Here is a 23,258-nt window from a genome sequence, read left to right as displayed (position 1 = left end):
AGGAGACTGGAGGAGTAGAAGACGTTGGACAGGACATGGAAGCTACTTACCGAATCTTGAGGGGGGAAAGTGCCTGGATGTACAAATGGGCGTTCATCAGAGCTGGCTTCCCACGTTAGCCGTCGATTAACTGTATGTAAAGCAGTGCTCCGAACCTCCTCTCTTTCCCCTTCTCTCTCCGATGCACCGATAATTACAGGTTTCTTGGCGCACTTGATGGTTCGATACTCTCGAGGTGTTCGCGAGGGAAACCTACGCAGTCACACAAGGATTGCTAGCTTTTCACGATGAGAATGCAGAGCGAGAATATCGGAAAGATAAGCTCCCCGCATGCCTGAGAAGAGACCCTCCAGGGGATGCTGCCTAGGTCTTGTTCGGGCTAACTCATCGTCACATACTCGTCGGCTTTGCATGGCAATGGATGCAAGAGGTTGAAGACATCTGTATAGAATAATGACGGTATGTGTCTGATGCTCTGCCACAAATTCCAAATAGATTCCTGGAATGTGCAGAACTTCCTCTGCTTCAACACGAGGCTTTGGCGCGGCATTGAAAGCTTCATCGAGCCATTGCGCAGCTCCCGACAGTAATATAGGTCTGATGACGAACATCGGCTGTATGTAGGCACCCAACTCTCGGGTATATCGGCTCATTGCCGAGAAGCATGTCTATATCCGTTGGTCGGACGATGCGCATGTTGCATGGTTCTATGACATGGCGTCAATTGTGAGATGTCGTACCGCTCATTTTCTGGCAATTTGCTTACCGACTTCCGTGCATAACTCGGGCTTGTTTGACAGTGTGCCGAAGTACACCGATCAAGCAACGGACTGAGGTCGTGGAAGTTGTGATACCTGTCGAGATTGACGGCAATGGGGGCGGGTCAGCGCGTTGCAGGGGCCCTCGCGCACGCCGTCACGCCGTCACGTGGTGAGAACGTACCGGCATGAGTCCCCGATATGGCACAGTTTGTAGTTCGACTGCCGCTAGTTTTCCCACCAGGTGCTAAGGGCGCACCCATTCATTCAAGTCCACTCCAGCGTCGGCAGTCTGCCGGGTTGTTGATGTATGATATCCTCGACTGCCCACTGATAGAGTCAAGATATGCCTCCAACGACATCCCATCCAAGCCATCAATTTCGGAAGGCCTCAATTTGTGGCCCGAAGGAAGGAGCGGAGCGAGAGCTTAACGTTCAGAGAACACTTCTTCTCTGAGTCCCCAGAAGCGGGAGAAGCAAGCCTCTTGACCCGTGGAGGCAGGTGCCCGCCCCATGATAACGTTGAATGAAGGGTGATGAATCACACCCGACGATCGTCACAAGCCCTTCGGATAACCCTGTCGCCTACCAAAAGCACGTCAGAGGGCTGGACACTTGCTGTCAACCGCGTCTCATTCAAAGTGAGATCATGCGCACCTTGTAAATTGAATTCGCATGGCAGCTGTCGTCGATTCTCCCGCAGCTGCGCACCTGTGCCGCCATAATGAAGAGATATATTGAGCACGTACCCTTCTCTTTCTCTCCTTCCGGCTGATAAGGAAGGCCGGGTCCGTTCTCTGGAATCTCGGTACACGGATGCGCAAGGAGTTCTCGTTGTTCTGACATGGATAGCCCACACTACCCGCCATATGCATGGTGCCGTCGCACGAGAAAGCTAACACCGCTGCCAGTACCTTGGTTCGTTGATACTCTGTCGTGGGTTTCTCTTGTCCTCCGCTGATTCCGCTAGACCTTGCGCCCGCGTTCCGCCCTGTCCGTCTCTTCTCCGCCGGGCGAGGCGCGTCCTGATGGAGGGCGTTGCGATCCATAAGGAGCATCATTATTACATATTTGTTCGCAGTGTGCAAGCGCAGAGGAGCCGCCGGGCTCGCCCTAAGTCGAATAAGTGCTAGCACAGGTGCAGTTAGTTGACGTACCGGCCCGGAATTGCAGGAGACGTTTCGCTGCAAGATCGATTGTCGTTTTGGTCTCTGAACTCTGTTTAGCACGACGCACAGATAAGGTTCCTCTCCGGGTTAACATCCATCGATTTCAGCCCTTATCCCTTCTGAAATGGGTAAAGTGAGCTGACGGTATTCAGAATAGCCGAGCGTCGTCGAAGGCCACCCGCGAGCTTCCTTTCGCCTCCATCCATGTACGATGAACACTTTACCACAGTGCCGGATATGCCGCCTGGCCGTAAAGGCATGTGGGCGCCGCAGGACACCCTGCGTGACGTCAGTTGTGCTCGCTAACTTGGGGATGTTCACGCCAATACATCTCCGCTACAGCTGCCAGCGCAATAAACGGACCTTCCCCGAGCATCGCAGCGGATAGAGCGGCCCAGCTGTTCGCAGGAATGGGCATCCTTCGGGTACATACCGGTATACGATGCGAAACAGCTACCCCGCGCCGAGGGAATTGACGTTGGGACAGCCCGTTGGGATGCGTTCGCTCTATGTGGCCACGTTCAGCACCCGATGCTAGACAGTCAGCACCCGATGCTAGGTCGTGTGGACGTACGCTGTGAAGGAAGTGGCCGGCATGCCAGCGGGGGAATACTTGAGCCCTTCTCAATGCCTTGACATAGAAAGGTGCCCTTGGCGGGATAGCCTTCAAGCCCTCGGCAGCTCTGGGTCGTCGCCTTATGCCTTCCTTGCTGCGCGGTCGCCGACAAACAGGCATGACACGAGTATGGGATGTCCGCGGTGTAAGACAGCGCTCAGATAGAAGGTGGATGCGGAAGGAACCCCGATGAGGTGAAGAATGCTTCCCCTCGGGCCTCGGATGTGGCAATTGGTGGTTTGTGGAAAGCAGCGGCGTCGCAATGATCTAAAAAAATGCGCCGTCGGATGGTCTCATGCTGTATAGCATAAGCAATTCTGCGGGGGTCTAGGGCGGAAGTGTACAGTCAGTTCGCGTCAAGAGAGTCATGGTTTCCACCGTTAGCCAGCAGCAGTTGAAGACCCGCACCTATATGCACCGATTCTCCATGCGTGCCAGTACATTCGTTGTCCCCCGTACTGTTCTATTTCGTCCTGGTCATTGTATGCTGGCTTGAACGACTAGCGGTGAACGTTTCACCTTTGCTTGAGCACTAGCCCGTTCTTCTCAAACAAGCCCGATTCAGCATCTGTAAACCTAGTCGCATAGAGTTTCGCAGATCTGCTATCTTGAGGGTCAGTGGTGGCTCCAAGTGGAATAGCCAACACAGGTTGATGAGAACACGGACTGCGCAACCCATGGTGAACTCGTGGCCGCCCTAGTAGTCATCAGCGGTCGCCGTTAACGCGGGGCATACCAAGCTCAAACTTTGAATCACCTGAACAGCAATTTGACCAAACGAGGCCGGGAGCGGTATGAATTTGTAGGCGTCGATCTGCAGTTCCCGCGGCGGTGACCGGTCCTGCAGCAAAGTTCTACGCGGGCCTCCGTTCCACATTTTCAAGCTGGAGCTAGGTTCGGGGGGGCCTTAAACACCCGCTTGCCTTCCCAAGTTCTCCATCTGATCTGATCTAGGTCGGTGAGGAGCTAGTGAAGATAGGTGTGTACGAGACCAGGTCCAGGCAATGCTAGCCTCCGCATGATACCTGTTTGTAAGAGTGACTGTGGGATATGAGCCTGGCGAGCCGTGTTGTTCGGTGACTTGTCGATTTGGGCACGTAAAATCCCCGCGTTAGGGCTTAATGGCGGGCTCTATCATGAGCTCCTGATTCACCACATCGCAAGTCATTCCAACAAATTGGCTCCGATGAGACTCCCATTACGGTGGATGCGAGCGAGGGTGTCCTCACCTCTCTTCGCCTTTAACTGGGAGCTCTCCTTATTCTTCACAGTGTGATGCCGATTTTTGGATGACCGTAGGGCATCAAATTTCGCGAGGACGGTGTGGGTGCAGGGGGACGCAAACATTTGTGGTGAAGCGCAAGATATTCATTAGCGCTCGTGGCCTCGCCCAGATCGGTAATACGACTTGCCGTAGGCCAATCCATCCTGCTCGCAACGTTTTGGTATGCAGACCGGATACTGACCCTACTGCCCTAGTCAATACTTTCTGGACCTTGATCTGCTAGTAGCCTGGAAATCATACCAAAATATTCATCATTCCGCCGACCTCACTCACGACGGATCATCGACAACATTCTAACAGTCTTCCCCTTTGCATCTCGAGGTCAATCCTATCGCCTCAAGCACATTCGTTGCCCCTCACGACCACGACAACTCTCTGGGGTCGTGTATACTCTACATTACCGGTCGCGGCTCTGCGAGCAGCCGTCGCTTTCATGGTGCGGCCCTTCAATGCTGTGTTCATGGAACCGCATCCCCTCCGGATATCCGCTTGTGTAGTGCATCGCAGTGTCCCTCCCATCTGTATTCTCGTATGGGCTTTTCAAGACTGGTTTTCACCCCGAACTGTCGGCGTCCGTGTCGCACACGCCCACAAAGGAGGTCCCTCCCCCGATCTTGGACAACCCTGCAGGCGCAATATCGTCCCGGTCTTACTGGCATATTCTTCTCCGGTCGGATGTCCTTTGCCTACTGCCCGCCGGCTTTGTCCTACTCAACTTCTATCGACTCGGATTCCTCAGCTCCACAACGCTTATAGTCACCGACACCGGCGTCGGTACCACCATGCCTTTGTACGGCGCATACAGGTCACCCAGTTCCAGGCCTTGGGATGACTATACTCCTCTTCGCAGCTCCACATAGGCTGTGCTCTCGCTTGTCCCCTCTGCCACATGTCCCTGTCGGCCTCTCGTGTGGTCTCTGCGCTGTCTCTCTGCGCCCTCTCCCTCTGTCATATCTTCAGAACGACGCTGTCTCGTCGCCTCTGGTCAGCATTGTCTTGCTGTCTCTTTTGTCACGTTGTTGGTACAACGCCGTCTCGTCGCTTATATGGTCTCTGAACTGGTCGCTTTTGCCTGACGGTCTCCGAGGCCCTTGCACTTGTCTTGCCTGATGTTTTTCCAGGCTTCACACTTGTCTTGCCTGACGATATTCCAGGCCTTCACGCTCGTCTTGCCCGACGCTTTCCTAGAACTTGGCGTGTTAATCAAATAAACCCTTCCTGTCTCTGGCAACTCTCCTGGTGTTTCCCTGCGAGCTCTGGCCTTCGTCTCAAGGATTTCTTGTGTTTGGACTGTCGCGTTTCTGCGATACACCAGCTGTCGGCTGGCATTATACACGTCCGGCTGCCCTCACGGATGTCCCCGTTCACCTCCACGTTCTATCTCCTGCGATATGGCACCCCCCACTCTCATTGTCGTACACTCCACTCCCAATCAAACCGCATACCCCGTCTCTCTGTGGTTGCCTGTCATCCCTGAGGAGAGTGAGGAGGAGTTGGATGCGAGGAGTTGGATGCGAGGAGTTGGATGCGAGGAGTTGGATGCGAGGAGTTGGATGCGAGGAGTTGGATGCGAGGAGTTGGATGCGAGGAGTTGGATGCGAGGAGTTGGATGCGAGGAGTTGGATGCGAGGAGTTGGATGCGAGGAGTTGGATGCGAGGAGTTGGATGCGAGGAGTTGGATGCGAGGAGTTGGATACGAGAAGTTCTCTGGTACGCTTACCAACATCCATACATTCACATCTTTTCACTTTTCGCATTTTCTCGCTGTTTCCCCTATCTTCACATCGATCTCCCTGTCCTCCGCGAGGAGAAGTGTAGAATATGATGTCGTGCGCTTTAGGCGCCGACGTTCGGATCTGCTCGATGTACATTCTGTCCCTTTATCCACTACGTCTACCATCTCTATTCCCTCGTGTGCAAGCCGTCTCCCTCTAGGCTTTAAGACATCCACATTGAAGTGACCTGATCGTGAGTGGTCGTTTGTGTCCTCTGCTGTAGCATAGAGATCTTATATTGTGCAGCGGACCGTCGTACAATGGCAATCGCACTCCAGCCGCTGCCTCCATATCCATCTACGCGGGCCCGAGCATCCCTTACCCCATCCCAGTCGTCAACACTCGCACAGACGATCTCCAATGCCCTCTTCCAGGTCCTCTCCCTTCCTGATGCTCAGATCTCGACACCAGCGACTCTCACATTCATTTCGTCTTATGTTAAGGACGCTGCGCAGCAATCCCTCCAAGCTCTTGTATGGAGCACCGACTTGAACAAGCTAAGCCCGGTGGAGCGCAACATTCGCCACGCAGTCTTCTTGCTCGCAGAACGGCTCGCGCCGCTTGGTACGCTCGATCTCCAAACCCTTGTCGACCTCAGCGTGGCCTATGCACGCGTATCCCCGTCCCGCCTCCGAGCTCTGTATTCCGCCGCGTTCGTGCATAGCCCGAATGCTCCAGCATCGGTAGAAGAGGTGCATTCCAACGCACTACCGGCGTTCGCAGCCCTCCTCGCTTCTACCAATCAGGGTCTGTATGGCCTACGCAAGATGTCCCACATAGTCCTATCCTTCCTGCGGCCTGTTCCAGCAGTAGTTGTGCGTACGTTCGCACGGAGTACGACTTTCGTCCGTACGCTCGCGACAGCATACCACGCCGGCCTCGCTTCCGTTGCGCAGACCTACGGGGGGCTGACTGCGCTCTCTAGCGCGAACACGCAGGAACGCGAGCTCGATGAGTGGGAGCGCCTCTTCCTCGAGACCAAAGTTGCGCTGCTTGACGCTTTCCACATTCTCGTCCAGACCCTGCTCGACGATGTCGCCTCTGTCGCCCACGCAGGCCCCGCGCTCGCCGCACAGGCGGAGCCCTCATTAGAAGTCCTCTTCGGCCTTTTTAACCTTCCTGCCCCTGCAGACGGTGTGGACGGCGGACTCGCCCCGACGCCCTTCCTCAACCGCCCGCTTATCGCGGACTATCAGCATGCGTACGACTTTGCGCACACGCTGAAGGACGTGCTCCGCCGCACGGAGGACGCGCGCGCGGACCTCCTCGAGGCGTCTCTGCGCGAGATGGCCGCGAGCGCGGAGGGCTCGTCCGGGTCTGGCACGCGCGCGCCCGGGGCGCTCAGGCTTATCTTGCGCTCGTCGGGCGTCCCCCCTGGGATCGACAATCTCGGGCGCGGGCCCGCTGCGGTGAAGATCGACACGAAGGGAAAGGGCAAAGACACTAGTGCCGGACAGCGGGTCGGACGTGGGGGAGCCGGGGAAGAGGGTGTGCCTGAGGAGCAGCTGGACCTGGCGGTAGCGCAGGTCCTGGACTTGCTGCCGGATCAGGACGCGGCGTATGTGCGGTACCTGCTGTCGCATAGCGACTATCCGTACAGAGGGGACGCGGAGAGGCTCATCGGCGCGCTGCTCGAGGGCACTGCTCCCTTGCAGGCGGACGTCGACGCCGCTCTGGCGAGGGATGGTGGGGCCGCTGCGTCCGCGCTGGATGTGCAGCACGATGCGTTTGTGTTCACGCGGGAGAGACGAAATGTGTGGGACGACGACGTCATGGACCTGAGCAAGGTCAAGATTGGGAAGAAGAGGTAAGCCCAAAATTCCGCTGCCGTCTAGTGGGTACCTGATCTAGCACTCCTATAGTGACGACGCCCATAACGTATCAGAGGACCGCTCATTTATCGAGCAGATGAAAGCAGACATACTCCGGCGCGCGGAGGAAATCTCCGATTCTGAAGACGAGGCTGAAGGCGGCAAGAGCAGGGGCAAAGCGATCGCATTTGAGGAAGAGCTGGACGAAGAAGGGGCAATCAAGGTCCGAGATGGAGACATTAGCGAGGAAGAGGAAGAAGGCACCGATGGAGAGGAACACGGCGGTGATGAGGTGAGTCCCCCTGTTTTCGTTACTACCCTGATTCGAACAGCGTGCATACTGATACATTCCGCCACAGACCTCACGTAATCCGGAGACCATTCTGGAGCTGGCGTACATCCAAGATTCGAAGCAGTTCGACAGAGACGCGCAGACGCGCCGGAGCAAGGCGCGCGTGGACCTCAAGGCGCAGACTGGGATGACAGACGAGCAGATCGAAGGGTGGAAGATCATGCTCGAGAAAGATGTATGTGTGCGCAAAGTGCAGTCCCCGAACGCTGATCTCACTGACGTGGAATCATGTGCAGCCAAAGAAGAAAGAGAAGATACTGGCGAAGCACGAGTTCAGCGGGAACAAGCCAATCTTGAACGCTCCTATCGCGGAAGGAAGCCGACCTGCGTCGCGAGGCGGAGGTTCGGGTCCGGGAGGAGGCCATGGTCCGCGGGGTCGCGGCAGGGGGCGTGGCCGTGGAGGGCGCGGAGGTGGTGGCGGCGGCGATGGTGACACCGCACGAGACCGCGCTTGGAAGGAGAGGAGGGGTAACCGTGATAGGAAACGGGGGCACGATAAGAAGATGGCACGGACGGGAGGTCCAAGCTAAGTGTATACTCTTCATCGAGACCTTGCGAAAAGAGCTTGTGAATCAAGATCATGCAGCTGTGCCTTCGTTGCACAGTACAACCTTCAGCGAGCATTTACACGATCAAATCTCTCCTGCCTAGCGGTGCCGCTGTCGAGGCTCAGACTACGACGTAGGGTTGGCCAGCCTCGCCCGCAGAGATATGGCAGCATTGGTTCCGGGTCGGCTGACCATCTTGGCCAGCCGTTACCTTATTCACATCTTTGGACTTCTGGTCCATGGTGGTCGATGAAGAATCTGGACACTGCCCGGGTATCGACGCTATAGATATCTGAGCGGTAGCCAATCGTCTGTGCACCACTTTGAGCGCTGCTATCTCTCGGTCTTTATACGCCTTGATATCATCCTTTCTAAAGAGGCGGCGTGTTGTGGTGAGAGTTCCGCGAACACGGAGTCTGGATCAACGAACCTTGAGTTCATGTTCCCAGTGCCACCTGGTGCCGTCCCGCATTTCTGCCCCATATGCTGAGCTTTTCTTGTTTTATTCCAATATATCTCTCTCCTTAGTTCGGAATACGTGGAACAGGGGATCCAATTGTCAATACTACGGTGGCCTTCATCTATAACTGAACATTCATACTTCGTGTCTACTAGCCTCCTGGTTCGGGAACTACTATGAAATCGCCGCTGGAGGCGTAGGTGCCTTCGCCTTGCATGATGTCAGGCTCACTGATCATTGTCTCCCCCTACAGCTACAATCGAGTCCACAACGTGCCTCATTACGGCCGATTGCATCCCTCGCTTCATGTTTGCTAGATCCGCACAGAGGGAGTTTCATGGGCCGTTTATTGGTCGACAGACACTCGCTTCTGTCCTCCTGCTCACCGGTGAGTGCGCATACTGCGGTGTTGTATGCGTGGCAACACTCACAGGACTAGGAACTTCATGCTTCATGTGAGCGGCAAACTCGGGGGGCGCATGGTTGACATTTGGCAGATATGCGCCTGCTATTCTATAGTACTGAACGCTGCTAAAGTCGGCATTGATTAGGGTGAGTTCGGTTTTGCCCTGTTGATTGCGACGTATAGACATTCATCGAGTGTCACAATCCAGATGAGCGACGAATCGAAGAAGACCAGCTATCCGCTTATCCATCGGATCGTGAGTTTCAGATACAGTTCTTGTGTATCACTGAAGGCCTACTGGACGGGTCGCCCCAGATCATCAGGAACTTTGATGTAGCGCCATCCTTGCGAGAGGCTATTGCTAGGTCTTCATTGCGTAAGGTTCTTCGGGAGTGGTAGCCCGGGCATCTGGTCCTGGCTGAGCGGCAGCCTGCCGGTATTACTACCGGTTGCAAAAAAGTGTAGGATGCAGACATGTTCGCTTGGCCGACATCGCTGGAGAGAGAAAAGGTACGTATATAGCAATAGATATAGTCGATCCAAGGCACCTACTCAATATCGCTGCATACTAGCGCTGCACCAGAAGTGCAAATAGTGAAATCATGCAACAGAAGTGCAAATTAAGGCGCTATTCATCAGATCCTCATCAAATGACCAGATTCTTTTTGTGTCGTGTGCGTATGAAGCTTCTCTATAGTATCGTGAAAGAATTGGAAAAAACGGTCTTGAGGTTGTCAAGATATATGACTATTAGTTGGAAAGATGAGGGGCTTCACGACATCAATGCCCTCGGCTCACTGTTCTTGCAGTCTGATTCTCTCCAAGTTTCAATATGTGTTCGTAGTGCAAGAAGAACTTGCGTCTATTTTTCCGAGGCTATAGGAGCAATAGGTGGGCCTAGAGAGCTGAACGAGTTCCTGAGCGTGACAAGTAGCCACCTTCGGGCTGTCGGAGCTTCAAAAGGACCCGATCTCAGTCGTACTCAGCTTAGCCGGGATAGCGGAGGTGTGTGTCTTGTCCCAGCGGGGTTACAAAATGCCGCCGATTGCCGTTCGACCGCCCGTGACGCCGCCGTTACTCAGACGCTCCAACTAGTTGCATTACTGTTGCACTCAATCTTCTCCCTCGGGTCTCCCAATCGCTCCGTTCTTGAAGCTCGAAAAACTGTAGGTGATAGGTGAGATGTCACAGAATGTAGTTATGAAGATCCGGGAGTACAATCTCGAGTGAGTCGGGAGATTTTTGAGTAAGAGCGCGGATTTTGCACTTCTGGTGCAGCGCTAGTATCGGACTCGGAGCGAAAATCTGTGCGTAGCTGAGAGCAGCCTGAGGCTTTTGTAGGCGCTCGACTCGCATGGCGCCCAACCGCAGGCCTAGAACTGTGCGGGGCCTTTGTGCCTCCCTTCGCTTTGCGATTCGAAAGTCTATTCTACCCAGTTCACTGCAACTTTTTCCGAGTCGAGTGAAAGGATTGACATTTGCTTCAACACGAGAACATGGGCTTGTGCATTGATTACTAAGCGTATTAGACCGATGCTAAAACTCCGGATAAAACATACCCGTGACCTCCCGACTCCATCACCACGAACACTCGGGTACCTCGCGACCGGGTGCTGATGGGGCATAAAGACCACACCGGGATGTCCTGTCTGCGAGTTCACCATGTCAATGCTTTCACCCATGCGTCGACTCCTCATCAGAGTCCTGACCTCACTGCTTACTCTCACGCAAGCGATACCCCGGAGACGGTAGACGACCTTCGTTACCAACGCATCTCACTGTACAGCGGTGAGCTCGATCTAAAAGCTTTGCTGGCGGTCATCAGATCACTATCCACTGACACACGTCATCGCGCTTGACCTGACCTAAAGTACTGCACCTCAAAGTGAATAATCGACTCAACAGCAAACTCTCCTGTCCGCGAACATCCGCTCCCACCACGACACTTGCTCGACGCTACTTGACCTTTGATGTCAGCTAATGTCTCGGTGGCACCAGGACGACTTTCTTTAGAGGTCAACCATGGCGCACTGAACGTTACGCTGTTCTTCGCTACCGATCTACCCTACGTGGCTCTGGAGCTTGGTCTTTCGACCGTCCTCTTCGGTGCGATCTTCTCCAAGAACGACCCTTTGAGCTTGTCTCTCATCTAAACAACCTTAGGCATACTCACCACTCTCTTTCTGGTTGCCGTGTTCTTTCTAGCGTAAGTTGTTTTGTTCATGCATCATACACCTACAAAAATTGACAGCTGTCGGGTTGTAGTGGAAATGGACTGAGAAGGACCTCCGTTCGGGTACTCCTCCTCAGCACGCTGCTGCTATACATGTCTACGACCCTGTGGATAGCAACGAAAGGGTGGTACATCACGAGCGTGGGTCGAGCTGTCTCCAGCGCTCGTGGTGGGCTCTATTCCGATGCTGATATTGGCGGAGACGTCGCTGTGCTTAGTCGGAAGGTCTCGACACAATCATTGATCATGACGATGGCCCTAGGTCTCAACGTGAGTCGCCTGCCACATGCTGTTGTACATAACGCCGTATTACTCACGTAGGACTTCTAGGTTGTACTAGGGGACAGCATCGTGTGGTGGCGGGCGTGTGCTGTCTGGCGAAATCGCCTGGTCTACTATGGCGGTGCCCTTCTCATCGCCCTGACAGTCGGTACGCACATATCAGCTCTAAACTTGACGCGCGCAGCGTCTTCTCACCCTGGATGGTGCAGGGTTCGGAACTGTAGCCATTGCTCTGGGAGACCATGAATGTCCATGTCACGAATGCCCTTGTCTCTTCCCCAACTATCTATTCCAGGACGGCGCCTTCTCGAAGGTTAGCGCGGTACTATCTCTGTCTACGAACATATTCGCCACCGCTCTGATCGCGTACAAGGCGTGGTGCGTTACCTTCTCATCTGCAGACATTCGTGCGCTCCCGCGGGCTGATGCCATGTCCAGGCAGCACAGAAGAGTCCTGCGCGGGCGAACGGGTGAACGAGCAGCTAGGGTGGCGAGGGCCCTGATCTTGCTCATCGAGTCTGGAACAATCTATTGTATTCTACTAGTGCGGCCCCGTTTCCACAGTTGTCCTCCGTCGTGCTATGCATACTGACTGCGTCCGTCCTAGATCCTACTAGTCCTGTACGAAATCGGGCCAGCTAAGCCCAATACGCCTCTGCACGCTCATCAAAACATGCTCTTGCGAGCAGAGTCGTACTACACATTTGGCTGCTTCGTACCCATTGTCGTAAGGATGAGGCTCTGAGGATCATGCTTGTCGTGCAGCTAGCTGATGCCACCACATGTCACTATAGGCTATCTATCCGATGCTCATCATTGTCCTCGTCGCTCTCAACTGCTCTCCCATCGACAATGGCATGAGCGGGATGAGCCAGGGCGGCACCGCAACGGCAGCAGCAACAGAATCTGGAGATGCGATGATCAGTAATATTGCCTTCGGCTCCCAAATCCGCCCGTCGTCTTCGGAGATCGTAGAGGATATCCCGATGTTCCCTGTCAAGGGCCACAGGAAGATGCGGGATGGTAAGTCCTTGCAGGACGTCTGCGCGCAATCCTGAGCATGTCTTTATGATTACGCACTGTACTTGTAGCCTTAGCATACATTGTATATAGTGTTGTATTCACTTCGCTTAGTTGGGTCTGAAGACCGGATGTACCCCTCGTCTCGCTCCCATTGACGACTGTTCGAGACCACTACCTAAAGTTTCAACGAGTCGACGGTTATCGGGCTTCTCATAGAGATTACGAGATTCTTTTCAGCTCCACTGTGGTTTCGGTAACAAGACCGTTCTTCGAACCCTACTCATCAGGTGAGCATATGAACTGCCTATTATCAACGAGGCTAGGTTGCGGAAAGGATATCGGCAGTCCCACCATCGGAGTCTTCATCTCAAGTACTGACTGGCCCGGGATGTTGAATGATGTCACTTCCAAGCTCCACTGGTCCCCATCGAGCTAGGGCGGTCATGGGTTCTTCCCTCTCCGCAGCGACGATCATAAGCATATGGTTGCTGTGGTGAGCACTGCCAAGGCGGTGGCTCTCGTGAACTGTCATTATGCTGAGCAAGAAGACATCAGGAGAGTTGAAGGAAGATATCGAATCAGCCCGGGTATCTGGATGGAGGGCCGCAATGGCTTAAGGGGCTTTGTTGCATTAGGAAGATGCCATATGATTTGCAATGCTATGCTCCTCTACTCCCTCGTTCTGAGACGTCACTTGAGTCCACAGACCCTCTGCAATTGCCCGTCGGGGACACTGAAGAACTAGATCATCGGTGCCCCCTCCGGCTCTCGAGCTGCGAGGTTTCCTCGACAGTATGGTCTGTGCTGCTTCCTGTACATATATCAAAGCCTGCGGAATCCACCGTTGTGTAGGAAATTGACCGTCCGGGTAACGAATTACGATTGAAAGCAGGCATCGAGTCGTGAGTTGCCGGAGCGTATCCAGCGCCTACGTTGTTCAACATGGGCCACAGATTCCCACGGAATCCTCTCGGAAGGACTTGTACTCTCAATCCAACACCTGGTCCACAGTAACTTGAACTCAAATCAATGGCTAAGAAAGGTGGCGCATCCACCGATAAGAAGGCCGCTGACAAAAAGAGTGGAGGGAAGAACACCTCCGCAACCAAGGATGACGACTCTGCAGACAAGAAGGTGAATGTCTTGGTTTCTTACGGAGCGGACACGGCATACCAAGGCGGAACTCGGATCGATCTCATGTTGCAGTGACCATTCCATATGCTCACTGCATTTTCGGAATAGGGAAAGGGTAATGTTTTGAAGGCAGCAACGGCGGTGAACGTCCGTCACATCCTATGCGTAAAGCAGTCCAAAGCTCTCGAGGCCCTGCAGAAGATTCAGGTCCGTCTACTTATATTCTACCGCTCTCATCAGGAATGTGAACGGCATATGATGACTACAGGAGGGCCAACGATTTGATAAGGTGGCCCAAGAGTACTCCGAGGACAAGGCCAAAGGTAATCGTATCCACCACCATGCGTCCCGTCCCCTCTCTTATTGTTCCTACCAGCTGGCGGGAGCTTGGGCTGGATGGTCCGCGGATCTATGGTGGTATGTACCTGGCAACGCTATCACGCACTTGACTCATTCGGGGATAATGCACTCACGTCGCGAAGGGGACATTCCAAGACGCCGCTTTCGCGCTTCAGCCCTCCACCGTGGATAAGCCCATATTGTCGCCTCTCGTGAAGACCCAGTTTGGTTATCACATCATTATGGTGGAAGGAAGGAGATAGTACCTCTTGAGTCACTATCCTGATGCCCGTTGCGCAACCTACTTCTGTGTCATCACATTAACAACCGACGTTGACTTGTTATGCAACGCTGTCTAATGACTTTTCCTGCCAACCTACGTAGGTGGTCCTGTCCGATCAAACGCGATCGCCTGCCATCGCCAGCAGAAAGAGGCCCCAGACACCCAATTCTGTCACAAGTTGGAACAGACCGGAGGATCTGAGTAAAATGGCGATTTCGATTGGCTATCGGGAACTCATGGTAGTTCCAAGCCGTCGAGCTCTGCCGGGCAGATTTAGAGACCCACAAGAAGTATTCGGAGTAGCTATGACACAGGCTGCGGGCACAGGCACACAGAGCGCAAACATAGAACATAATAAACAACTCATAGATAAGAGCATAACCGAACATCGCAAGCACTCCAACGTCTGTCGTGGAGTCCTAAGGCGCATCTCAGCCTAGCGAGCGAGTACCCACAGCCTACATGAAGTCGGCTTCAGTGCTCTTCCCTGCGGACATCCGTGTTCTATGTTCCAAGTAACGTACAAGATCCTCTGTCGTCTCCAACGTAGCTGGCAACCCGCCTCCCGCAGCAGTTCCAGGGACAATGGGTGCGCCTCCTGGGTGCGTGAGCGCAGGTACTTGCCATGGCTGGGGCGCGAACTCGCTGAACTCCATCATCATCGCATTACTTCCGCCCACACCGGGAGTACCGGGGAGACCGGAGGCGGAACGAGGGTGTGAGAGTGGTGGCTGCCCTGCGAAGCTCGATGGAGAGAGGTTCGAGTAGGCCATTGCAGAGGGAAAGGACATCGTCAGCGTTGGAGGACGTCCGCCCAAGCCGTTCGTGAGCGGGTTAGGATTGCCGCGAGAGGTACTAGCGAAAGCGGAGCCGATGCCTCCCTGATACGGCGCAGAAGGTCGATACATTGGTACAGGTATGCCATTCGGCGGCGCAGAAGTAGATGCGCTGGAGGGAGGCCGTGTGCCACCTTCGAATGGCCGAGAGGCATCCGGATTGGGAGGTGGTGACATGCGACCGCTGCTTTTGGAGCGGGCTATGACATTTCCGTCGATAACCTGAGTCGCATGCTTGTTTCCCTTCAGACCGTTCTCGTGTGGCGTCGGAGACCTCTTTGGAGCTTGTGCCACAACCTTGGATAGATTCATCTCCGTCGAGTGCGACCGGTAGAACGCCGCCACCTGGATTGTTGTCTGATTACGAAGCGAGCCGACGAGACTACGTAAGATACTTGCGCGAGAACGGTGGGCAGCCCCTATACACACCTTGTTCGCCATAGAGGAAGCGATACGCTTGAAATCATCACCATGCTGGGCGAGCAGCTTCAGGAAAAGAGCTGTCAGGGGCTCCTGTATCACTAATCGGGGCGGGGAGGAGTGATACGGATAATACTTGCCTCTATCGTCTTCGGTCCAGTTCCCAGACCCACTTCCCGATTTCTTTTTCGGCGGCGCTTCCGGCTGCGGTTGTTCAGGGGGCTTGTTTTCCATTACAGGAGTTGAAGGTGTGTGACTCTCATCTCCGGCAGCTGCGGCTTCCGCCTCCAGCTCGGCCTTACTCTTACGGCCCTTCCGAGTCCGCTTCACTGGTCGCTCCTCCTCCGGCTAAGATCGGATGATTGTCAGCATATAGATGAGGACCTACTTGGGATATCACTCACCACTGGCTCATCGGGGATATCTGCCTCCAGAGCAGCAGCGGCAGCCTTCGCGGAGGGATTCGCTCGACGACGAGGACGCTTCTGCCCACTAGGCTCGGGATCCGGAGTAGGCGTGGGGTCTGGGGTGTTCTGGGCCGTGCCCCTCCTCGATAACGGGGCCTTTCGCGTCGAAGCAGAGTCGGTCGCCTCGGTGCTCGTGCTAGCAGGAGGCACTGGGGTAGCCGTGCCCGCGGTGCCGCGCTTCCGCCTGCCAGACGCGCTCAGTGTCCCATCCCTATTCCCCGACACCTCGTCATCATGCTTGAGAATATCCGCGAGGAGCGCATTGCCCTTCTGCTTGGCGTTTCGACCGCGACGTGTCCGCTTCCCGATGGTGTTGTACTGTGCAATGATCTTGCGAAAGTCGATGGTGGTGTTCTTGTGCAGGTAGTAATAGGTGACGCATTGCGCAGGAGTCTTATTCGGGAGGTAGTCCGCGATGATGCCGAACTGCTTCGGGTGGATCGCGTACTTGTCGATGAGGATTTGTTTCTCCTCTTCGGTCCAGTCATCGATGCCAGTCTCGAGCTTGTAGAACTCGTGCGGGTCCTCGACCAGGTTGTTCGTGTCGTCGTAGATGTACTCCACCCGGCCCTTCGTCACCGAGACCATGTCCGGAATGACAGCCGCGTTCTTCTGCGAGAGGTGGTTCGCATCCGTAAGCTCCTCGTTGCCAAGGCTCGCCAGGATCTGCTCCATCTCAAGATCCGAGCGGACAGCGTCGCCCATGGCCGCCGTGCGCCTCGTAGTACGACCTGCTGTAGCAGCAGCCTCCTCGAGTGCGCTGGCGCGCGCCACCTCGTCCAGTTTCGCACAGTGAACCATCCAGCGCTCGTGCAACGCCATGTATTCCTTTCGCAGCCGCGATACCTTCTCCGTCAACGCAGCCTGGTGCTGCGCGAACCGCTTCCGCAGCGAATGCTTCGTTCCACCGAACACGCCGTCATTCAGCTGCTGCTGTACCTTCTCGGCCTCCTTCTCGACCACCGACTGTCCTGAAACCTCCGGCTGAGGCGAGGCAGAACCCTCAGACTCAGCGAGCTGTCGATTGGAGTAGAGAATGGGCTCGACGCGTGCTTCCTGCGTCATGGGGTCGTGACGATAGCGCAATTTCGCCACCAAGCGGAGCGCCTCCGATAAAGGCAGCTCCTGCAGCACCTTCTCTTCTGCTGGATCAGTCGACGGTACCACATCGTTCCTTGGAGCAGCGGGAGCCGCTTCCTCGGCGACAACAGTAGGGCATGACTCTTTCTCGGCAGTCTCCTTCTCGGTAGCCTCCGTGTCCTCCCTCAAAGTCTCCTCGCTAGCAGGTGGCGAAAGCTCACCGACTTCGACGTGCGATTTCTCCAACGTTGCTGTCACAGGGGTTACGGTAGAGGCCTGGACGCTAGGTTCACGAACAATGCTCGTAGGCGGAGGAGTGGGAGGATGAGCAGGTGGAGATGGGGAGGCAGGTACTGACGGGGAGATAGGTACTGGCAGGGAGACAAGTACAGGCGAGAGAGCAGATGCAGGTGTGAGCGCAGGTGCGACAGGCGGCGGTGTTCTGGCGGCAGTTCGCTGGTCAACAGGCTTAGGCAACGACGCAGGGTCAGATGTAAGCACAGGAGAAGCAGCTTTAGGAGCAGGAGTCACGCCAGAGTCGGCTATAGACAAGCCGGGGATCATCGAGTCATCTTCTACTGCAGGAGGCTGAGGCAGGGACACTTTGGCTGGGACAGGGGCAGGGGCAGAAGCAGGTGCTGCGGTACTCTGAGGCTCAGGCGGCGGAGACGAGGCAGTCTCAGATGCAGGAGATGACATGTCCATGTCCGACTCGTCGCCAGCCGTCTCATCAGCGTTCTCTGGTGTCGTAGGCACGGGCGACGCAGAAGAGCTCTGTCGGAGTGCGCCATGAAGCACTCGAGGTGACGAGGTAGCAGTGTCAATGAACAGACTCGGGCGACTGGCTTCTCTATCACTGCTCGCTGCTTCTGAGAGTGGTTCAGCAGGAAGAGAGGGAGCCTTGATCGCGGGAGACCCTGGCGGCGACATGTCCATGTCCGACTCGTCTGCGGCATTACCGTCCGAATCCGGAGCCTTTCCTGTTACCTTTGAAAGCTTGGCCGGCTGATTTGTTTGAGCAGGAGACTGGGATGAAGACCCCGCCTCGACTGCTTCTTGTACGTCCTTTACCTTCAAAGTAACGTCTAACACTGAATGGCCTCCAGTAATGTGTGAACGTACCGGTGCCGTCTCTTCGGACACGTCCATAGCTTCAGCTGCATCTTTAGCTATCTTGGCTGGCTCATCTAGCGCGTTCGCGGCACTCGATTGACTTTCCCCGATCGGGAACATCAGTGGTGCATCGATGGCTAGGGTGGATGGCACAAAAGAAGGAGCGTTGAACGGACGGCGCACTAGAAGACATCGTCAAAAACAGCTTCAGCACTTTGATTCATGAATACGCACCATTGTTCCGTGAATTTGAAGCTGTACGTGCTTGTATCTGCGGCTCCGCCTGTGTGGATTGAGAAGGTGTGGCCGTTACCTGCGTCTTCTCAACATCGTCCGCTGGTGCGACCTGAGGCGCTGGCGGATGGGCGCTTGCCAAATTCGGGATCGGGATGGAAATCGGCTGGCGAGACCGAACTTGGGGAGGAGGTTTAGGCGGAAGCCCATAGATCGGCTGCACCGGCGCTGGCTGCGGTTGTGAGTGGGCTGCAGCGGCAGAGCCGCTGCCGGAAGAATGTGACGAAGAGCGCGACTGCGGCTTTGGTGGCAGCAAGCTCGTTGGCAAAGGAATGTGAATAGGTTCGCCGACGGGCTGGAGCGGAGGGAGTGCCTCGAGGTGAGGAAGCTCTGGCGACTCTCGCTTTGGTGCAAACGGCTCAGACACGAAGCTCGGGGACGAGTGGCTCACGTCACGAGGAGATGCGGGACTAGCCATTCGTACCATTCGCTCAGGACTCGTCGGAGTATTCGAGAAGGAGGCTGATCGGCGAGGACCGTTGTCGCCATACGCATCCTCGTCCGGACTCCATTTATCTTCGTACGGCGGCGGCTGGTGGAAAGGCTGAGATTGAGGTTCATGGAAAGGACGAGAGGGCTGTCCATGGAACGAGCGCCGCGGTCCACTCTTGAAACCGAAGCGATTGCGCATCACATTCGGATTCGGGCCCGGAGGCGTATATGGACGATATCTCTCTACGACGGATGATGACGAATGATAAGCGGAACGACCACGGTTGCGCTCACCATGTGTCTGCTTCCAATTGTCAGAAGGCTCGAACATACGGTTCGGAGGAGGGCGCGAACCTCCGCCCCGCCGGATGTTCGATGGAGGCGGAAACGGAGGACGAGAGACGGGAAGGGCAGACTCCCGCCCTTCTGGCCCCGACCATACAGGGGGCTCAGGTTCTCTCCAGCCCGGGGGTCGTTGCCAACCGTCGCCCTGAGGCGGTGGGACGCGGTCGGGGAAAGGCGCATTCTGGATTGAATTGGGGAAGAAGTCGGGTTCGGGTTTCCAGAAGTTGGGATTATACTCGTTGGCATATCCCTCGCGAAAGGCTGGAGCGATTGGCTCCTCTGGAGGACCGTACCTGTCGTAATACCCGAACGGAGCAGAGGGGCCTGCAGGACCAGAATCACCGAACGGTGGTAGTTGCTGCCGCTGCATGGGATACCGAGAACGATGAGTGGGAAAAACACGGGTTGGAGGGGGGAAGCTGACATTGAAGGGAAGCATGTTACCGGATAGGCGTCGCTGACTCTGTTTATTGGCCATGGGGGATATTGGTTGGGACATGTAGGGGGGATTTTGTGACAAACGAGAGAAGTCGTAAAACAGCAACACCGAAGAGTTATTCGTCGATTATGTCGAGCAGTAAAGTTGGAAAGATTACGGCCGCCAGATGGGTATCTTCGGAGCTCTAGAGAACTGTACAAAGATGACTGCGAGCCAGAGATGGGTGTCGTTTGTCAAGTCCTGATGGGTGTCGTTTGTCAAGTCTTGCTCGAGACATCCGCCACATCTTTCCGCCAGTTTCCAACTCCGATGAACCCCGCCTACCCTCCGAGGGAGATGGCGCCCAGATATAGCAGGCTCCGATCGCTCCCATCACAGCTTTAAAGCGCCGCCACAATGAGGTGGCGGATACTACGCTCCCCAGTTCCCTCTACCCACAACTTACAAGAAACTCTATGGCCACTCTCCACATTGATCCTACTCAGCTATCTTTCGAACGACCTCGCACTAGGCGGTATATTATTGCGTCATATTGGCTAGTCGTACTGTTTGCAATCCCTTTGTGGTGGAAGACGACTAGCATCGACCGACTGTCTCTACCCACTTCTCGCGTCTATGCCCAACGGAAACGAGAGGTACCGCAAAACCAAGCTTGGCGCAGCGATCGGGTCTGACAGCTCTGGAGGTATCGTTTCCTATCACAGTCAATTTGGAAACAAAAGATGGCGGAAACGCAGCGGCCATCGCGAGAGAGGTGCAGTCTTGCCTCCGGATGGACCAAGCCGTGCAGCAGGGGAGTGCCATTGACATTACGGTGACGTCTGGAGACAAGTCGTGAGTCCAGTACGCTGCTTGCTTCAATTATGAGGGTCATGAGACGATCTTAGAAATGCCTCATACAACGTCGTCCTCAATCGAGGCAACCATGAGCCATCCGCTGAAGGCAGGCGGCTATATTTCGACATGTACCCAGAGGACGACCAACTATGTGAGTCGTCAAAAACATGTACCATCGAGTTCGTGTAACCCGACACGCTATCATATCCTAGCGCACGACACTTCTGTAGCGAGGCTAGCGAGCACGCTGAGCGAACTCCTAGCTCCTTACGGCACGTACTCCGGCTCCGCGATACAGTCGCAGCGTGTCATGAAATATGCCCCACGTTATCGGCTCGCCTTCACGCTTCTCAACGAAGACGCAGCTAGCGGAAATGGCGCTCTTGCCTGGGACGTTCAGAAGGCCATCCAGAGTAAGAAATGCAATGTTCCTGCTCCGTTCGAACATGGTGTAACCTCCTCGAGCATAGGACATGTATCTCCCTTGCTCAACAAGCTGTCTGTCTTGCACAACTTCACAATCGAGAGCCAAGTACAATTCCACGCTCCTCTCGCATTCGAGCCTCGGTATATCCAGCAAGACGGCGGCGACGTGCACGGTCTCACCCACGAAGACTTGACCGTCTTTGTGAACTCCGCAGAATGGACATTGTGTAAGTTCTCTTCAACAGCGCAGGCAGCACACCACGCATTACGAACTGTTGCTGACATTCAAGCAGCATCAAGCGCCTCCAACGACCCCGTCATCCACTTCGTCCTCTTCATCCCCTCCTCCAAGCATAGCCCTCTACACATTTTGGAAGAGGACGGTGTCTCCGTCAACCCGTCCAACGCCTTTCTCCTTCCACAATGGGGAGGCATCGTCCTCCACAATCCCTCTCATCCTCCCTCATCCACGCTCAACCCCCTCCCGCGCCTCGCCCTATCCGACCTCGACCTCATCTTCAACACCTTCGCCTACCAGCTCCTCACCCTCCTCGGTGTTCCCGGACTGCCTCCACGCGTTCAATCCGTGTCAGCCGCAGAAGGCGCCCCGCCGGAACCGTTCACGGATTGGGAGCTCGACGCGCTCCTGCGGCGTAGAGCTGTCGAAAACGTCTGGGGTAGCACGGAGACGCTCGAGAGCATCGTCCGGCTCGTCGACCAGATCGAGGGCATGCCCGTCGGCCCAGACGTCAAGGGAGACGTGCAGGATGCGCTCTCGGCCCTGGATGACGTGTGTCTACCCGCACGACATTTCGACTCGAATTTGCTGACGCGTTCGTATGGATATACACAGGTGCACGAAACATCCCGCTCCTCGCCGATCGCAGCGCTCAAAGCCTCCGCGCGCGCACTCACCCTCTCCTCCCGCGCGTTCTTCAATCCTGGCATGCTCGCCCTGCTGTACTTCCCCACGGAGCACAAGTACGCCGTATACACGCCACTCTTCGCGTCCGTCGCCGCGCCGCTCGTCGGCGCAGTTCTCCGTGAGATCGCGGCGTGGCGGCGAGCACGGAAAGCGGCGCAGGCGCAGCAGCAACAGCAGCAGGAGAGGAGACCTGGGGAGCGTGCAAAGGTCGACTAGATGGCTAGTACGCTACATTCATATCAGACCTCGGAGGATCAATGATTGCTCGGACACGCTTCCTCTCGCCACCGTTCGCAGCGTAAATTAAATATCGAAGGAGACCTATCAATACCAGAAGGTACGTACAAAACATTCACAATCCAATCAACACTAGCGAGCCTGCATATCGTACAATGCGCGTCCTGCGCATCTCATTCTGCATCTTTGTGCGCGTGCGGTGGGTCCGTGTCCCTTGCAGCGTCTGCGCTCAGAGCGCCTTCTGCGACACGTTCACCTTCTGAGCCGTCTTCTTCGCAGCTTCCGTTAGTGACCCCGTGTCGCCTGTGCCGTACGCGCGCCCATGTCGTATGACAACGCCCGTGTTCCAACCATAAGCCCAACATCATATAGGGAGAGAAACGGTACTCACGCGTGTCCCTTCCCTGCGACTGGCGCGACGTCATCGAGTAGAACGCAAGCGTGCCCGCGGCTACAACAGCGCCTGCTACCACGAACTATGGTTCCCCCAAATCGATATCACCGCCCTTCGTCAGCATCCACAACCTTGACAATTCAAAGCGGAGTATATACGTACCGCTTTGCTGGTAGGCCTAGGGGCCTTCGGGGGCCCGCTCGCGCCACCGGGGGGCGGTCTGTTCGCGCCGTATCCCTTGTAGTCTGGGCCGCCTCCATGGTAGTTCGGACTCGTGTTCATGGTGGGCAAGCAGGCGTCGACGACGGATGTTCTGTAGCCTCAAGGGGCGGGCCACAGAGCCGTTATATGCGTTTTGTTTGTTCGATGACATATGGAGCGTCATTTGCAGCATGACGTCGTTGGGGTGATGGGGTGGAAGTCATCCTGTCCATCTCTGGGTTTGCTCGATATGGACCCGCGGTGAACATGAACCCGAGCCGTGAGATACGCTTCAAAGGCGGAACAGAAGACCTCTAGCATGGAAGCAACCATATGAA

General features: G+C 55.4%; 7 protein-coding genes across 7 annotated transcripts; 4 read left to right on the top strand and 3 right to left on the bottom strand.

Annotated features, from left to right (window-relative positions):
- Positions 1–3,018: 3,018 nt before the first annotated feature.
- Positions 3,019–3,556, bottom strand: DICSQDRAFT_156133 (uncharacterized protein). Its single transcript, XM_007367453.1, has 2 exons — positions 3,301–3,556; positions 3,019–3,240 (listed from the first exon to the last, which is right to left on the bottom strand). The coding sequence occupies exons 1-2, from the start codon at positions 3,418–3,420 to the stop codon at positions 3,076–3,078; spliced, it is 285 nt and encodes a 94-aa protein (XP_007367515.1). The 5' UTR covers positions 3,421–3,556; the 3' UTR covers positions 3,019–3,075.
- Positions 3,557–5,863: 2,307 nt separating this feature from the next.
- DICSQDRAFT_64417 (uncharacterized protein) lies at positions 5,864–8,296 on the top strand (the record flags this gene model as incomplete). The annotated part of the gene is made up of 4 exons (XM_007367452.1): positions 5,864–7,410; positions 7,466–7,718; positions 7,774–7,941; positions 8,003–8,296. 4 exons carry the CDS (start codon positions 5,864–5,866, stop codon positions 8,294–8,296), a joined length of 2,262 nt encoding a protein of 753 aa, XP_007367514.1.
- A 629-nt stretch (positions 8,297–8,925) lies between these two features.
- Positions 8,926–9,656, bottom strand: DICSQDRAFT_128102 (uncharacterized protein; the record flags this gene model as incomplete). The annotated part of the gene is made up of 4 exons (XM_007367451.1): positions 8,926–9,021; positions 9,161–9,175; positions 9,206–9,343; positions 9,468–9,656. The coding sequence occupies 4 exons, from the start codon at positions 9,654–9,656 to the stop codon at positions 8,926–8,928; spliced, it is 438 nt and encodes a 145-aa protein (XP_007367513.1).
- A 1,224-nt stretch (positions 9,657–10,880) lies between these two features.
- On the top strand, positions 10,881–12,877 carry DICSQDRAFT_138264 (uncharacterized protein). The gene is made up of 9 exons (XM_007367450.1): positions 10,881–10,968; positions 11,052–11,286; positions 11,344–11,386; positions 11,446–11,683; positions 11,744–11,843; positions 11,905–12,073; positions 12,134–12,239; positions 12,303–12,422; positions 12,490–12,877. Exons 2-9 carry the CDS (start codon positions 11,151–11,153, stop codon positions 12,751–12,753), a joined length of 1,176 nt encoding a protein of 391 aa, XP_007367512.1. The 5' UTR covers positions 10,881–10,968; positions 11,052–11,150; the 3' UTR covers positions 12,754–12,877.
- Positions 12,878–13,706: 829 nt separating this feature from the next.
- On the top strand, positions 13,707–14,557 carry DICSQDRAFT_108437 (FKBP-like protein). The gene is made up of 5 exons (XM_007367449.1): positions 13,707–13,852; positions 13,961–14,059; positions 14,121–14,175; positions 14,229–14,269; positions 14,335–14,557. The coding sequence occupies exons 1-5, from the start codon at positions 13,748–13,750 to the stop codon at positions 14,452–14,454; spliced, it is 420 nt and encodes a 139-aa protein (XP_007367511.1). The 5' UTR covers positions 13,707–13,747; the 3' UTR covers positions 14,455–14,557.
- A 1,014-nt stretch (positions 14,558–15,571) lies between these two features.
- DICSQDRAFT_13637 (uncharacterized protein) lies at positions 15,572–17,316 on the bottom strand (the record flags this gene model as incomplete). The annotated part of the gene is made up of 3 exons (XM_007367448.1): positions 15,572–15,667; positions 15,740–16,078; positions 16,135–17,316. Coding segments are annotated over 3 exons (1,617 nt in total), but the record flags the coding sequence as incomplete, so codon positions are not given.
- A 3,039-nt stretch (positions 17,317–20,355) lies between these two features.
- Positions 20,356–23,032, top strand: DICSQDRAFT_108434 (uncharacterized protein; the record flags this gene model as incomplete). Its single annotated transcript, XM_007367447.1, has 9 exons — positions 20,356–20,535; positions 20,586–20,734; positions 20,788–20,888; positions 20,950–21,150; positions 21,208–21,390; positions 21,457–21,953; positions 22,017–22,628; positions 22,717–22,801; positions 22,882–23,032. 7 exons carry the CDS (start codon positions 20,356–20,358, stop codon positions 22,302–22,304), a joined length of 1,599 nt encoding a protein of 532 aa, XP_007367509.1. The 3' UTR covers positions 22,305–22,628; positions 22,717–22,801; positions 22,882–23,032.
- Between the last annotated feature and the right edge of the window lie 226 nt (positions 23,033–23,258).

The sequence above is a fragment of the Dichomitus squalens genome, assembly GCF_000275845.1.
Source record: "Dichomitus squalens LYAD-421 SS1 unplaced genomic scaffold DICSQscaffold_25, whole genome shotgun sequence".
NCBI classification, from domain to species: Eukaryota; Fungi; Basidiomycota; class Agaricomycetes; order Polyporales; family Polyporaceae; genus Dichomitus; species Dichomitus squalens.
This window is presented reverse-complemented; position numbering and strand designations above follow the sequence as displayed.

Coding starts and splice junctions, on each gene's coding strand:
- DICSQDRAFT_156133 (XM_007367453.1), bottom strand. CDS start 3,420: ATGTGGAACGGAGGCCCGCGTAGAACTTTGCTGCAGGACCGGTCACCG. Junction 3,241..3,300: donor TTGGTCAAATTGCTGTTCAG/GTGATTCAAAGT, acceptor GATGACTACTAG/GGCGGCCACGAGTTCACCAT.
- DICSQDRAFT_138264 (XM_007367450.1), top strand. CDS start 11,151: ATGTCAGCTAATGTCTCGGTGGCACCAGGACGACTTTCTTTAGAGGTC. Junction 12,074..12,133: donor CTGATCGCGTACAAGGCGTG/GTGCGTTACCTT, acceptor TGCCATGTCCAG/GCAGCACAGAAGAGTCCTGC. Junction 12,240..12,302: donor CAATCTATTGTATTCTACTA/GTGCGGCCCCGT, acceptor CGTCCGTCCTAG/ATCCTACTAGTCCTGTACGA.
- DICSQDRAFT_108437 (XM_007367449.1), top strand. CDS start 13,748: ATGGCTAAGAAAGGTGGCGCATCCACCGATAAGAAGGCCGCTGACAAA. Junction 13,853..13,960: donor ACGACTCTGCAGACAAGAAG/GTGAATGTCTTG, acceptor TTTTCGGAATAG/GGAAAGGGTAATGTTTTGAA. Junction 14,176..14,228: donor CTCCGAGGACAAGGCCAAAG/GTAATCGTATCC, acceptor TGTTCCTACCAG/CTGGCGGGAGCTTGGGCTGG.